The sequence below is a fragment of the Lithobates pipiens genome, unplaced genomic scaffold (assembly GCF_037356315.1).
Source record: "Lithobates pipiens isolate NorthernLeopardFrog02 unplaced genomic scaffold, aLitPip1_a1.2 Scaffold_22, whole genome shotgun sequence".
In the NCBI taxonomy this organism is placed as follows: Eukaryota; Metazoa; Chordata; class Amphibia; order Anura; family Ranidae; genus Lithobates; species Lithobates pipiens.
Window position 1 is genome coordinate 339,522,615 of NW_027507784.1, and position 15,132 is coordinate 339,537,746.

General features: G+C 41.4%; 1 protein-coding gene across 1 annotated transcript in view; it reads right to left on the reverse strand.

Annotated features, from left to right (window-relative positions):
• Positions 1–15,132, reverse strand: part of LOC143925088 (contactin-associated protein-like 5) — a 613,155-nt gene that overhangs the window by 116,423 nt on the left and 481,600 nt on the right. Inside the window, exon 16 of the mRNA XM_077449678.1 lies at positions 14,338–14,508. Within this exon, the coding sequence (XP_077305804.1) occupies positions 14,338–14,508 (171 nt within the window). The remainder of the gene's footprint in view (positions 1–14,337; positions 14,509–15,132) is intronic.

The following is a 15,132-nucleotide window of genomic DNA, read 5'->3' on the forward strand; positions in this document are numbered from 1 at the left end:
CTATTGGCTATAGATGCCGAAAAGGCATTTGATAGGGTGGGATGGCAGTTCTTAGAGGAAGTATTGAAACAAACAGCAATGGGACCCAAGATGTTAGGAAGGATCATGGCCCTATATAATAACTCAAGGGCTAAAGTGAGAGCAAATGGGATATTATCAAAGTATATAAATATATCAAATGGAACCCGACAGGGGTGTCCCTTATCACCACTTTTATATATTATGATGATGGAACATCTCATGGAGGCTATAAGAATAAACAAAGATATTACGGGGATAAAGGTCAAAGGTAAAGAATATAAGATGGCCGCTTATGCAGATGATCTTCTATTATATATAACCAACCCTATAATTACTATACCAAATTTAATAAAAGAACTTGATAGATTTGGTGAAATTAGTAATTTCAAAGTAAATTACGACAAATCTGAATTAATGAATATTACATTAGAAGAGAAAGTTCAAACTATTGTACAAAAGAATTTTCCATTTAAATGGAAGCAAGATGCGATAAAATACCTGGGAGTATATATTCCAAGAGATTTAAAACTTTTGCAAGATATGAATTACAACTTGGCAGTTCAGAAGGTAAAGAAACTTCTAGGCAAATATGAAAAAATAACCCAATCATGGTTTGGGAGAGTAAATATTGTAAAGATGGAGATTTTGCCAATTATGCTGTATATCTTTCAAACGGTACCCATTATACCATCAAAAAAAATTATGAAAGATCTGAAAGAAATGGTAGAAGGCTTTGTATGGGCACATAAGACCCCTAGAGTAGGCAGGGAGGTATTAATTAGAACGAAAAATAAGGGTGGATTAGCATTGCCTGACTTTTTTAAATATTCACAAGCTGCCTCTCTAATGAGAATAATCGATTGGCAGCATAATGAAAAAGACAAGCAATGGATAAAATTGGAGGAAGACATATTAGGGGCTAAAATAAAACATCAGCCATGGATAAAACCTAAGACAAGACCAGAGAGGAAGGAAATGCCTATCTTTGTAAAAACAACTTTAAAAATCTGGGATGATATGATAAAGAAAAAACAACTATCATCATTAATAGGCCCTATGACCCCTTTATTTGGTAATCCCGAATTTAAACCAGCTATAAAGGATAATACATTTTTGAAATGGAATATAGATGAACATGACCGGATAATACAAATCCTAAATGATGGAAATATTCCAACGTTTCAGGAATTGGGGCAAGAGTATAAAAACAAATGGTTTCAGTACTTACAGCTGAGGGCATTTATTGACCCAATAAAGACAATGATTAATAGACCTCCAACCATATTTGAACAAATAGCAATGAATAAGGATAAAGCAAATAAGAAATTAGCTAAGATATATAACCTATTACTTCCTGGTGGGGATATTAAAAAAATAGCAGGAATAAAAAAATGGGAGGAAGAAATAAGGCAGGAGCTGACAGAGAAAGAGTGGGGAGAGATATTTGAAGGAATATATAAAACACCCTTAGCTATTAAATATCAAGAAAAAAATTATAAAATTCTATTAAGATGGTATAGAAGCTCAGTGATTATGAATAAAATAAATAAACGGAACTCTGAATTATGTTGGAGATGTAAGAAGGAGAAGGGTACTCTAGAACATATTTGGTACAGTTGTTGGAAGATAAAAATATTTTGGGGTAAGATAATAAAAATATATCAGGAACTGACAGGTATAAGAATAAATCTTGATATAAAGACAATACTATTCTCCCATACACCTGAAAAACTAAAACGAAAAGAGATGGAATTTTTTTATCAAATAACTACAATAGCTAAAACTGTAATAGCACAGAAATGGAAAAAGGAAGTAGCCCCAACAATAATAGAGTGGAACTATGAGATGAGCGAGGTGTGTTTCATGGAGAAACAGATTAGACAAGAGGGATATGTAGAAAAACCGATGTCGGACTATTGGAAGAAATGGGAGGAATTGAGTACCTCAGGAAAATTGTGGGAATTTATGTAAGGATGGGGGACTGAATGGATCAGTAATGACAATTTTTTTTTTTTTTTTTTTTTGCTGTTATGTTTTTGTTGTGTATGGGGAATGTTTTATAATGATGTGAAAATTGAATGGAAAATTTTTGAATGTATGTTTCATAATATAAATAAAGATAAATTTGAAACAAAACCCTCAAACATTCCATGTGTTTTTTTTTTTTTTTTTTTTGTTTTTTAGCAAAGACCCTAGGGAATAAAATGGTGGTTGTTACAACTTTTTATGTCACACAGTATTTGCACAGAAATTTTCAAATGTGTTTTTTTGGAGAAAAAAACATGATGTCGTTTTTACTTTTTTGACACTATTTTGGTAACACATGGGGGGCTGGATCTGAGGGCCCCCTTGTTAAAGGGGACTTCCAGATGCCGATAAACCACCCCGTACACAGACCCCCACATCCACTGGGCAAGGGTTGTGGGGAAGGGGCCCTTGTCCCATCAACATGGGGACAAAGTGTTTTGGGGGACCCCAAAACACCCTCCCCATGTTGGAGGCATGTGGTCTGTTGTGGTTTATGAGGGTGGGGGCTCGCCCCCCCCAATCCTGGTTTGCCAGGTTGCATGCTCGGATGAGGGTCTGATATGGATCTTGGGGGGGACCCCCCACTTCATTTTTTTTTTTACATTTTGGCATGGAGTTCCCCTTAACATCCATACCAGACCCAAAGGGCCTGGTATGGACTAAGGCGGGGAGGGGGGGCGCACGCCATTTTTTTCAATGTTTTTTGTATCTATATTACCAGGATCCGACAATACATTACAGCCGCGAGCAAGTTCGATTTAAATTTTTTCTTTTAGAAATGTAATTTTGCTGCGGGACTGTAATAAACATGGGAAAGATGCGCTACTTTACCGGCAGACTAAGGGGACCCCCAGGCACGAAATTTAAAGGAATATTTCATTTTTTTCATTGTTTCACTTTAGGCATGATTAAAATCACTGTTACTGAAAAAACGCCTGTTATAAAACCTTTTTTTTTTTGCATTGATCCATGTCCCCTGGGGCAGGAGCCGGGTCCCCAAACACTTTTTTATGGCAATAACTTGCATATAAGCCTTTTAAATGAGCACTCTTGATTTTTCATGTTTGTTTCCCATAGACTTTAACGGTGTTGGCACAAATTTTCTGTCTGTTCTGGTGTGAACCAAACTGGGGGGAGGTCACAACGGTGCGCCCGACCTTCGACAGTCATAGAGATGACTGGGCACCATCTGGTCCCTGGTCAGCTCTAGGGTAAATGGCCGCCGCCGGCCAATTCATTCTCCGGCTCGCCACGGGTGAGCAGGTAGAAGCACCGGAGGGCGACAGGAGGAAGGGGGGGATGTCTCCTCCTGCCGCCTGTAAAAACAATCAAGCGGCTGAACATGATTGTTGCAGGGAATCGCCGGCAGAAAAAGAAGATATCTGAATGATGCCTGCAGTTGAAACCATCATTCAGATATCTCCACTCAAAGTCCAGGACGTCATATGATGTCCTTGGGCGGGAAGTGGTTAAAGGAGAATTATACATTTAAAAAAAAAGGGGGTTAACCCCACAAGTGCTTTTTTTTTTTACCACTACTATTTCTTTATATTGGCCTTTTGAAATTTACAAATGCAACAATTTCGAATTTGGATGAAAAATTTAGAACTGGGAAACGCTTTTTGAAAGATAAAAAGTGCATTTTATATACAATTATATAGATGAGACCAAAATGAGGGACAAATGAGGAGGGAAAGAGGGACAGAGGAACTTTGTACCAAATCAGGGACAGTCCCTCAAAATCCAGGACAGTTGGAAGCTAGACATGTGCAATTCGTTTTGTTCCAAATAAATTTTTCGACTAAATTCGACACATTTGTTCATTTTGAAATGAACGAAAACCCGTTTATGGAGTTTTTCAGAAATTTCAAAAATTCAAAAATCCGAAATTCCAAACTCGAAAAAATTCAAAAGAACGAAAATCTGAAATTAGAAAATGTGAAAATCCGAAAATTCTAAATAATGAAAATTAGAACGAAAATCCGAAAATGAGAAAATCCTACATAATAACTAACTAATAATAACTATTACTAACTATTAAATTATAGGTATTGGAATTTCCTTTCAAATTTGTCTGTAAGTGAACGTAAAAAAATACAAATTTATCCAAAGTTAAATATATCCGACATAACGAACGTCGCATCTAAACCAATGGAACATAACAAATTAATAAATAATAATAATACTAAAAATGTGTCATTCGTTATTTTGGATAATTCGTAACTTCAGATATATTCGTATTTGTTATATTCACAAACAGCCAAATTTGAAAGGAAAATCCCATACCTATAATTTAATAATTCGTTATTATCTGTTATTATTTCCTATTTTGAATTTTCGTATTTTCGTTCGTATTTTCGCATTTTCAAATTTTTGGACTTTTGTCCTTAGTTTTGGATTTTCGTTCTTATTTTCTGATTTTCGGATTTTCATCCTTATTTTCTGATTTTTGTCCTTATTTTCCAAATTTTCGTTCTTATTTTTGGATTTTAAAATTTTTGGATTTTCTACATTTTATGAATTTATTCGAAATAAAGAATGACCCGGAAAAAAAAAAATACAAAAACAGGAGACTCTGAAGTAAGAGAGACCTCTGCTCTAAGGGGAACTCTGAATGGGACAGTAACATGAGCAGGAACGCTGATGGGGACCCTGATGTAAAGGGGGAATCATTTATTTTTAAAAGTATTTTTTTTTCATCCCGCAAATATTTGTAAAATGTGTACTATGTGGTTCATGTACTGAAAAGTTTGGAGACCCCCTGATCTAATGCATCACAGAAAAAAAAAAATCAGCGCTACCAATACCAATCAGCAAATAGGAACTGTCTAAATTGTTTCTGATTTAGAAAAGACAAGGGTCCAAATGGTCTTGCGTGAAACGAGGACCTTTGTAATCTAGAAGACCAGCCAAGGCATATTTTCTGACCGGATTTCTGTCGGATTTGTGTCCCAATTTCCAACCATTCCTGGAAAAAGTGTAAGCCCTTGTACACACGGTCGGAGAATCCATCTAAATGTGTCCTATCAGACCGTGTCGTCAGATAATCCGACTGTGTGTGGTATGCATCGGACTGATTCCGTCCGAATCTCCGTCTGACCCAAATTTCCAACTTGTTGGAAATATTTCCCGACCAACTGGTTCGATCGGACATACTCCGATCATGTGTAGAGAATTTTAAACGGACAAAGTGCCACGCATGCTCAGATCAAATTCCTACATCAAAGCTATTGGCTACTAGCCTGAACGTAGTCCCATCGTAACGAAATTACGTCATCGCGTTCTGAATGATCAGATTTTTCGACAACTTTGTCCGACCGTGTTTATGCAACAGTTTCGGACAAGATCTGACGGACAAAATCCGACGGATTTGGTTGTCGAAATCTCCGACCGTGTGCACAGGGGCTAAGAAAGGCTGAACTTGAACTACTTTGAAAATTTTGAGACACTGTCCCTTATTCCATTTCCCGGCAGTGATGGTGTCTGTGTATTTTTCGAGAGAAGCAGCAGGAGATGTATATCAGATGATGGTCTCCAGGGGGTGATCGGTGGAAAAAGTGTTACGAAGTAACAGCCTGGTCCTATCATACCTCCTATCATAAGAACAAAAAGGGAATTTTAAATGATACCATTGTGTGAAACGAGGACCTTTGTAATCTAGAAGACCAGCCAAGGCATATTTTCTGACCGCATTTCTGTCTGATTTGTGCCCCAATTTCCACCATATTCTGCATTCCTGGAAAAAGTGTTAGCCCTTGTACACATGGTCGGAGATTCCGACAGAATGTGTCCTTTCGGATCGTATTGTTGGATAATCCGACTGTGTGTGGTCTCCATCGGACTGTTTCCGTCGGAGTATCCGACGGACCAAGTTTTCCAACTTGTCTGTACATTTTCCGTCAAAATGCTCCGATTGGACATACTCCGATCATGTGTAGCCTACTCCGACGGACAAAGTGCCATGCATGCTCAGATCAAATTCCTACACCAAAGCTATTGGCTACTAGCCTGAACGTAGTCCCATCGTAACGAAATAACGTCATCACGTTATGTACAATCGGATTTTCCAACAACCTTGTCCGACCGTGTGTATGCAACAGTTTCGGACAAAATCCGTCGGACAAAATCCAACGGATTTGGTTGTCAGAATGTCCGACCGTGTGTACAAGGGCTAAGAAAGGCTGAACTTGAACTACTTTGAAAATTTTGAGACACTGTCCCTTATTCCATTTCCCGGCAGTGATGGTGTCTGTGTATTTTTCGAGAGAAGCAGCAGGAGATGTATATCAGATGATGGTCTCCAGTGGATGATCCATGGAAAAGGTGTTACGAAGTAACAGCCTGGTCCCATCATACCTCCTATCATAAGAACAAAAAGGGAATTTTAAATGATACCAATGCGCCTAATGTTTCCAAGACTCAGGCCTGCCACACCTCATCCATTTCCGGATCTGAGTTCAGAGACGTGAAGATAAAAAAAAAAAACTTGACATATGATCACACGCTGGCAATGTATCCTCCAACTCCGAGAGAAGAATAATTAGTTCCTGATAATGTGTACCATCTAAAGGTTTTACTAGCGGAACTAAGGACTCCCCGCCGAGTTCCATCCATCTGACTGTACTGCTAAGGCGGAATAAGGGGAACCAACCCAATGCTTTGAAGCTCATGTTTTGTAGATGTACTATATATGCCGAGAACCCTTAATTTTTCTCGATATATATTCACTACTGTTCCCCCCTGAGGTTCAAGGTTGCTGCTGCTATGAGTTTGCATCGAAATGCCTGGGATTCCTGCAGATCCCGAAATTGCAAACTTGGCTGAAATCGGCTGAAAACTTGGCAGGTTCACAACCAGAAATAAGGAATAACCTATAATGCAATGCATGGCCTTGGCTCCTGGTCACAAGAGTCAAACAAATGGAATGGAATGGATTTCTCACCTACTCACTTTCTTGCAGCAACCATAAAGTATATTAGCACTGGTAGTTGTCTCCCATGGCAGTGCTTGGCTTCCTGTGACTTTCGTTTGACTATAGCTTGCTTATTAGCAAGGCCAGAATTGAATAACACAACCATAGCGTTTGTCCCTGGTCACAAAAGCCAGTCATTTGAAGGAATGGATATCCTGCCTTGCTTTCTCAATGCAACCCGACTAGCCAATGTGTAGTGGAACTTTAAGGGAGAGATAGTTTAAATATACATATACACACACATCCCCCATGGCATGGCAGATAAATGTCCTCCACGGCGGGTACATGTCCCCCATGGCAGTGCTTCGCTTCATGTGACTTTTGTTGCTTGCTTATTAGCAAACCAGGGGCCAGCATTTAATTAAAAGATGTGTCCCCTATAAGCAATAGTGGGCTCAAATGACAAAAGAATAGTAGCGTGGGATGCTCATTAGCATAGAAAGAAAAATGTATTGAACAAATTAAAGTAGCCCACTTACATGTAGGATTCTTGACATTCAGCATAAGGGTTGGATGTGGACACCATGAAGCTGCTAATGTGCATTGGTAGCTTTTACTTCGCAAGGCGGCATAGCGAACCCTGTCAAAAAGCTGCCAATGCCAGTGATACTGAAAGGGAAGGGGACGGTATGGGGGTGGGGAGGGGATGGTACGGGGGTGGGGAGCGTAATGCGTTTTAAAGGAACAATCCTTATTTGTCAAGAGATAGCTGGAATAATGGCTAGGCTACAAAATAGTAATGCACAGCATCCCAAAAACGATATATAAAAAACAATTGATGAGTAGTGGGATTATAGCGGTGCCAGTGACAATGTTCATCAAAGTGTAACATTTACAAACATTTATTGATACATTGTTAAAACATGATGATTTGAAAAGAACAAGGTTAAAATACACATGTCCATAATGTGGTCATACTGATATGTTAAAGCGGAGTTTCACTCAAAAGTGGAACTTCCGTTTTAAGCACTCCTCACCCCCTTACATGCCACATTTGGTATGTATTTTTTTTTTTGGAGGGGTGGAGGGTGGGTGCTTAGTTTTGAGTGGGACTTGGTGTCCCACTTCCTGCTTCCACCTACGGGCCGCCTAGGTGACTCCTTCTCTCCACCTAGGTGGCCCCTCCCTCTCGGCAACTTTCTGGGACACGTGACAGGCCCCAGAAGATACATAGGTAAAACATGATCCTTTGAAAAGTACAAAGTTAATATACACATGTCCATAATGTGGTCATACGGATATGTTAGGTAAATGATCGCATTGTGGTGTCTGTTTCCAACATGTTTCGCCAATGATGGCCTCCTCAGGGGACTAGAAGACCACTATTGATTAATGGACCAAGCAATCACCAACAGACTCCCACCTAACCACCAGCAAAAAAAATAAAACTGGAGAGAGGGCACTGCGTGACCACAGGAGACATATAAGGACCAAGATAATATATCTAAAGCCGTGGGTTAAGCCGAGAGCACCTGGACCAAAAACCACTGCCAGAAATCAGTGTGCAGCAGTGGTGTGACCTTGTCCAAATAGCCCTCGGGAGTCCAGCCCTGGCTGGCGAGGCAGTGCTGGCGGTTAGGTGGGAGTCTGTTGGTGATTGCTCAGTCCATTATTCAATAGTGGCCTTCAAGTCCCCTGAGGAAGCCATCATTGGCGAAACATGTCAGGAAAAGACACCACAATACGAGAATTTACTTAAAGCGGAGTTCCAGGCTTTTTTTGCTTATTAAAAGTCAGCAGCTACAAAAAATGTAGCTGCTGACTTTTAATAAACAGACACTTACCTGTTCCATGGTCCAGCCATGTGGCCGCATCGAGCCTCTCTCCTCTCCCCCTCCCCCCCTCGGGCCTCCATTGAAACTGTGGGCACCCGGCCGTGACAGCTTGCGGCTTTACAGCTGGGTGCACGGGTCGCGCTGCTCTCTTCCAGTGGACAGGCAATCTTCGAAGACCTGCCACGTATCCCAGGGGGAGAGGAGGAGTCGCTTAGGTGGCCCCTGGTGGAAGCAGGAAGTGGGATGGGAAGTCCCACTCAAAACTAAGCACCCACTCCCCCCCAAAAAAATGACATGCGAGGGGCGAGGAGTGCTTAAAGAGGAAGTTCCACTTTTGGGTGGAACTCCGCTTTAACATATCGGTATGACCACATTATAACATCAATTGTTTTTCCTTCTTTGTCACGGATTTTGGCTTGTTCTTTGCTTTGATCTCTGAGGAGTGATCTGCTTTTAACCCTTAATCCCTGCATTAGCACACCACAACCCTAACCATTGCCAGGTGGCCCCATTCCATTTAATGCTCTACAAAAGGGACAGAGGGTACAATTCTTTCTGTGGCCATGGCATGTTTGCACCCCTAGCTGCTGCCTCTGAAGCTAAAGGAGGTAGCAGTTTGAAAAACAGAACAAAAAGTTTGAACAAATTTCAGTTATACAATTTTGCAAATAAATAATCTTTCTATGTAAATTTAGGCCAGAATGTATTTTGCTACTTTTTTTGGTAAAAATAACCCAAATCAGTGTACACAATTGAGTCTGTAGGAACGTTATAGAGACTACAAACTATGGTATATATCTGAAAATTTTGGAAAGTAGACATTCCAACATATTTATTAAGAGGTATGGTAAAAAATTTAATGTTTAACATTTTTGCCATAATTTTCTGGAAAATTAAGAAAGTTAATTATTTTTTTCATTGTCATTTCCTCACACACAACATAGGCATACTTATAATTACTCCTCACATTCTGCTACCCCTCCTGAGAATGGGGATACCACATGTGTGATACTTTTCACAGTCTAGATGCATAGAGAGGCCAAAATCCAAGGAGCTCCTTCAGGCACTCCAGGGATATAAACCACACATCTAATTTCCTGACAACCTAAAACTATTTTGGAGACCCTGGAGCACCAAGACAGTGGAATGTATTTTGCTACTTTTTTTGGTCAAAATAACCCAAATCAGTGTACACAATTGAGTCTGTAGGAACGTTATAGAGACTACAAACGATGGTATATATCTGAAAATGTATCAATCCTGATGTGCTGATGGTCTCATATCATTTTTTGAGACCTGAAAATTCCAGGACAGTACAAATATTCCCCAAATTACCCCTTTTTGGAAAGTAGACATTCCAACGTATTTATTAAGAGGTATGGTAAATATTTTAAAAGTTTAAAGATTTTTGCCACAATTTTCTGGAAAATTAAGAAAGTTAATTTTTTTTTTCATTGTCATTTGCTCACACACAACATAGGCATACTTATAATTACTCCTCACATTCTGCTACCTCTCCTGAGAACGGGGATACCACATGTGTGATACTTTTCACAGTCTAGATGCATAGAGAGGCCAAAATCCAAGGAGCTCCTTCAGGCACTCCAGGGATATAAACCACACATCTAATTTCCCGACAACCTAAAACTATTTTGGAGACCCTGGAGCACCAAGGCAGTGCAAACAGCCAACAAATGACCCCATTTTGGAAAGCAAACCCTCCAAGGTATTTTCTGAAAGGCATAGTGGGGTTGATTTACTAAAACTGGAGAGTGCAAAATCTGGTGCAGCTGTCCATAGTAGCCAATCAGCTTCTAACTTTAGCTTGTTCAATTAAGCTTTGACAATAAAACTTTGAAGCTGACTGATTTCTACGCAGAGCTGCACCAGATTTTGCACTCTCCAGTATTAGTAAATCAACCCCAGTGAGACTTTTGAAAATGTAATTTCTTGCCACAAGTCATCGAAAATGGTCCTGGCCCCTTACCATGTGATCAGCAGTCAGCCAATGACAGCTGATCACGTGTGTAACAAAAGCTCATTAACCTTTTTTTTTTCCTCCTCACGCTGACAGCGTAAGGAGAAAAAAAAATCGTTCATTGGCTTATGTGCAAGGGACTTCGGTCTCAAAGAGGAAGGAGGCACATCTGCCTCATCTCTGCCAATCAGTACCTGCCAGTGCCACCTGCCATTGCCGAGCCAGTGCCACCTATCAGTGCCCACAAGTGCCACCTATCAATGCCCACCAGTGGTGCCAATCAGAGCCTCATCAGTGCCACCTAGCAGTGCTGCCTATCAGTGTAACCTACCAGTGCCGATCAGTGCCCATTATTGCCACCCATCAGTGCCCATCACTGCCACCCATCAGTGCCCATCACTGCTCGCTATCAGTGCCACCTATTAGTGCCATTAGTACCACTTCTCAGTGCCCCCCAGTGCCACCTATCAATGCCCTTCAGTGCCACCCATTAGTGCCACCTCTCAGTGTCACCTCTAAGTGCACACCAGTGCCGCCTATGAGTGCCCACAAATGCTGCCTATTAGTGCCCACCAGTGCCGCCTTATCGGTGCCCATCGGTGCAGCCTATCTGTGCCCATCAGTGCAGCCCATCGGTGCCCATCAGTGCAGCCTATCGGTGCCCATCAGTGCAGCCTCATCCACGTACATCAATGAAGGAGAAAAATTACCTGTTTGAAAAACTGTATAAAAAAATATAAAAAAAGTAATATATATATTTTTTTAATTCGGTAATTTTAATTTTTTTTAACAAAAAATAAAAACCGCAGAGGTGATCAAATACCACCAAAAGAAAGCTCTATTTGTGGGAAAAAAATGATAAAAATGTTATTTGGGTACAGTGTTGTATGAACGTACAATTGTCATTCAAAGTGCGACAGCGCTGAAAGCTGAAAATTGGTCTGGACGGGGGACGGGGGGTTTAAGTGCCCAGTAAGCAAGTGGTTAAACTGTTGGTGCTATATAAATCCAGTATAATAATAATGTCCTCCAGGAAAAATGTCTGCCCCACCCAGAGCCACTATACGTATGCAGTTAAAGTGACCCAGCCAAGAGAAAAGTAGGGGGTTTGCTATTGCTGAGCTCTCAGTTCCCTGAATGTCAATGCTTCCCGACTCCCCGACTTTGAACAAACATGGAGATAAGGAATTCTGACCCTCGTTTACAAGATGCTTGTTCCAGTTTTGGTAAGGGCCGGTTCACACAGGGGGCGACACGAGGCGGCACGACTTGCCGTGCCGCGACCTGACAAGTCGCCCCCGTTCTGTACAATGGAACCGTTCTAAGAGGAGCGACTCGAGTCGCTCCGTCTTAGAAAAAAGGTTCCTGTACTACTTTTGGGCGACCTCGGGGTGACTTGCATTGACTTCTATACAGAAGTCATTTGCAAGTCGCCGCTGAGGTCGCGGCAGGTCGTGGCGAGGCAAGTCGTGTCGCCTCGCATCGCCCCCAGTGTGAACCGGCCCTAACTCAAAAATGAAGCAGTTGCTTTAAGAAAACTTTTTTGCCTATGGATTGTAGAATTGCTGTTATGAGCATTCCCAAAGCTGCTAAACTTTTTTTCTTCTCCCCTCTCAAAAGCCAAGGATTTTAATATTTTTATTTTATTTTTATTTTTTTTAAATGTCTTCAACTCCGGCTGTGAATAAAAAGCTACCCAGAGGCCCTTAAGCTCATTAAACAAATAATACATTTGGAGAAAGCTAATTGCTTCCTAATGAGGTTTGATGTAATGATAATAGCACATCAAAGTCCAATTCAATTGGTTTTTCATTTTTTTGTGGACATAACATTTTAAATAAAATAAACAGCCATAAATGAGAGTGATAATTGCTGATTGTGACTGGGGATAAGAGGAAGCTCAGCACAAAGCCGAAAATAAATACAAAGTCGGAGAAGTTTGGTGTGACTTTTGCTTGTCATTAGTGAAGTGGTATTTTGTGTAGACGCCGGTGCGGATTGGGGGTTCTGTAGCCCGGAGGGGCTTCTTCCCACACGACTCTCGAGAGGCGCGCTGTCCTGGAGGCTCAGAATGGATGTAAAGAGTCGGGTGCAATGCAGTTAAAGTATAGAGAGCATTCACTTAATGATTGCAGCAACTTCTCCACCCTCCGGTCACATAAGATGCAGCTTAAGTTGCATTCTAATGCAAAGCAACATCCATAAAATGGATACTAACATTGATACTTTGGCAAAGAGCACTTAATTTAATTCTGTAAATGTGATAGAGGATGAATGCGTAAAGCACCGCACTTCAAAGTGTTTAGTCAAGGTTATTTCAAAGACAAATGTTTAACAGAAGCCAATATGCTTTGGGTTCAAACTCTGCCACCGTCATCAGGGCTTGAAGAAACAAGAGCCAATGCTGTCAGGACCCGGATCTGAAGCTGCAACCTCTAGCTACGTCTGGTAGTATCTCTTCTTGCTGAGCCACCTGAGATAATGGACATTGCCTTGTCTGATTCCTTAGACAAGCTCGCCTTGTGTCTTTGTTTCTCTTGAACCCTGAACCCCTTGCTTCTCCCTTTTTTTTTTTCAGGGAAAAATAACAAACATGTTATACTTACATGCTCTGTGTAATGGAGTTGCACAGAGCAGCCCTGATTCTCCTCTTCTCGGTGTCCCTCTTTGGCTCTCCTAGGCCTTCCCTCCTGTTGAGTGCCTCCACAGCAAGCAGATTGCCATGGAGGGTACCCGAGCCAAGCTATGGATCCCTGTGCCCATTCAGACATGGAGCCGCGGCCCCACCACTTTATCTCCTCAATGGCTGACTGACGTTGATTAACAGCGGTGGGAGCCAATGGTGCCACAATGCTGTTTTAGCCAATGAGTAGGGGAGTTCCGGCCAGCCGAGTGTTTCGTGCAACATCACTGCATCTACAGGGGGCTCAGCTAAGTATTAGAGGGGGGCTGCTGCACACAGAAGGCTTTTTATCTTAATGAATAGAATACATTAAGATAAAAAAATTAAAAAAAAACTTCTGTCTTTGCAATCACTTTAAGCCATGCCTTTGCACTTCCTGTTTGCCAGATTATTGTACTCACTTGGGCCAATATCTCACTGCTGTCCATATCTTCGCTACCATTCGTTATCGACCTTTGGCTTGTTCCTCGAATGTGCTTCTGCTTGACCCCAACCTCCAACAGCTTATTATGACCTTTGGCTTAATCCTGACTATGTTTCTGCTCGATCCTTACCTTTATTATCCGCTCACCTCCTGATAGGGCGATCCTGAGGACCGTGACCTGGTACTAACAAAACTCATCTCCATTATCAGGAGCTCTGATGAAGACCATTTAGTGCTTTGACCCCACGCCTCCGGTGAGCCTTCCTCATCCATCTGGGTTACCTGCTTGTATACCTATACTGCTGGTAGGTGGGAGCCTCAATACTGCTATAGCTACTGGTCTCTGAGCCTGACCCCTGATTGGGCAGTTTAATTAGAGTTATATTTAGTAAGATTGATTAATAATTTGAAAAAGTATATGCAGTACTGTGTGTATGTACATTTTTAGAAACTTACAGGCTAACTCGAGTCTTATGAAGTCTTTCACCCCCAGGCTTTCCAGGAAGACCCCAGAGCTGCTGCTAGTTTTGAAGAAGAAGGAGATGTCGGTGCTGAAGTCAGAGTGGAAAGTAGTAAAGTAGAGGTAGGTCACGATGGGGCTAAAAGATGCAGAATTCCAAAAATTCCCTGCAAGAGTCAAAAACAAACAAAAATATATATCTTTAACATTATTGACTAACAAATTAAGAGACAATTATACAGATTGAGTCCCGAATCCGGACTGAAAAACTCCCAGAGATGGCATCATCCTATGTTGCCTAGGACATTGCTAAGACACTCCTAGTTGATTCAAACCCCGCTCCCCCCTTGTTACAGTAGCTGTGAGCTCAAAAATGCCGTAATGGAAGAAAAAGTGGACCACACATGTGTGAGGGTTTGAGAGCTCACCCCAATGGTGGTATAGGTGAGCAGTAATGGCAGGGAGTGTCTTAGCAATGTCCCAGCAACAAGACAGGACAGGATGATGGTGATGATGCCATCTCTGGGAGTTTTTCAGACTTTGGAAGTTATGTAAATGTAAATGGTCTATAGCAAGGGTATTTTCCAACTTTAGTTAAAGCGGACTTCCCCCCAAAAGTGGAACTTATGCTTATCTGCCCCCCCCCCCTCTCTGGTGCCACATTTGGCACCTTTCACACCTTTCAGGGGGAGGGGAGAACAGGTACCTGTGTTTGACAGGTACCCTTCCCCACTTCCGGGATCCTATGCCACAGCGCCCTCCCTTGGAATCCGCCCCCGCTCCTCCTTTTT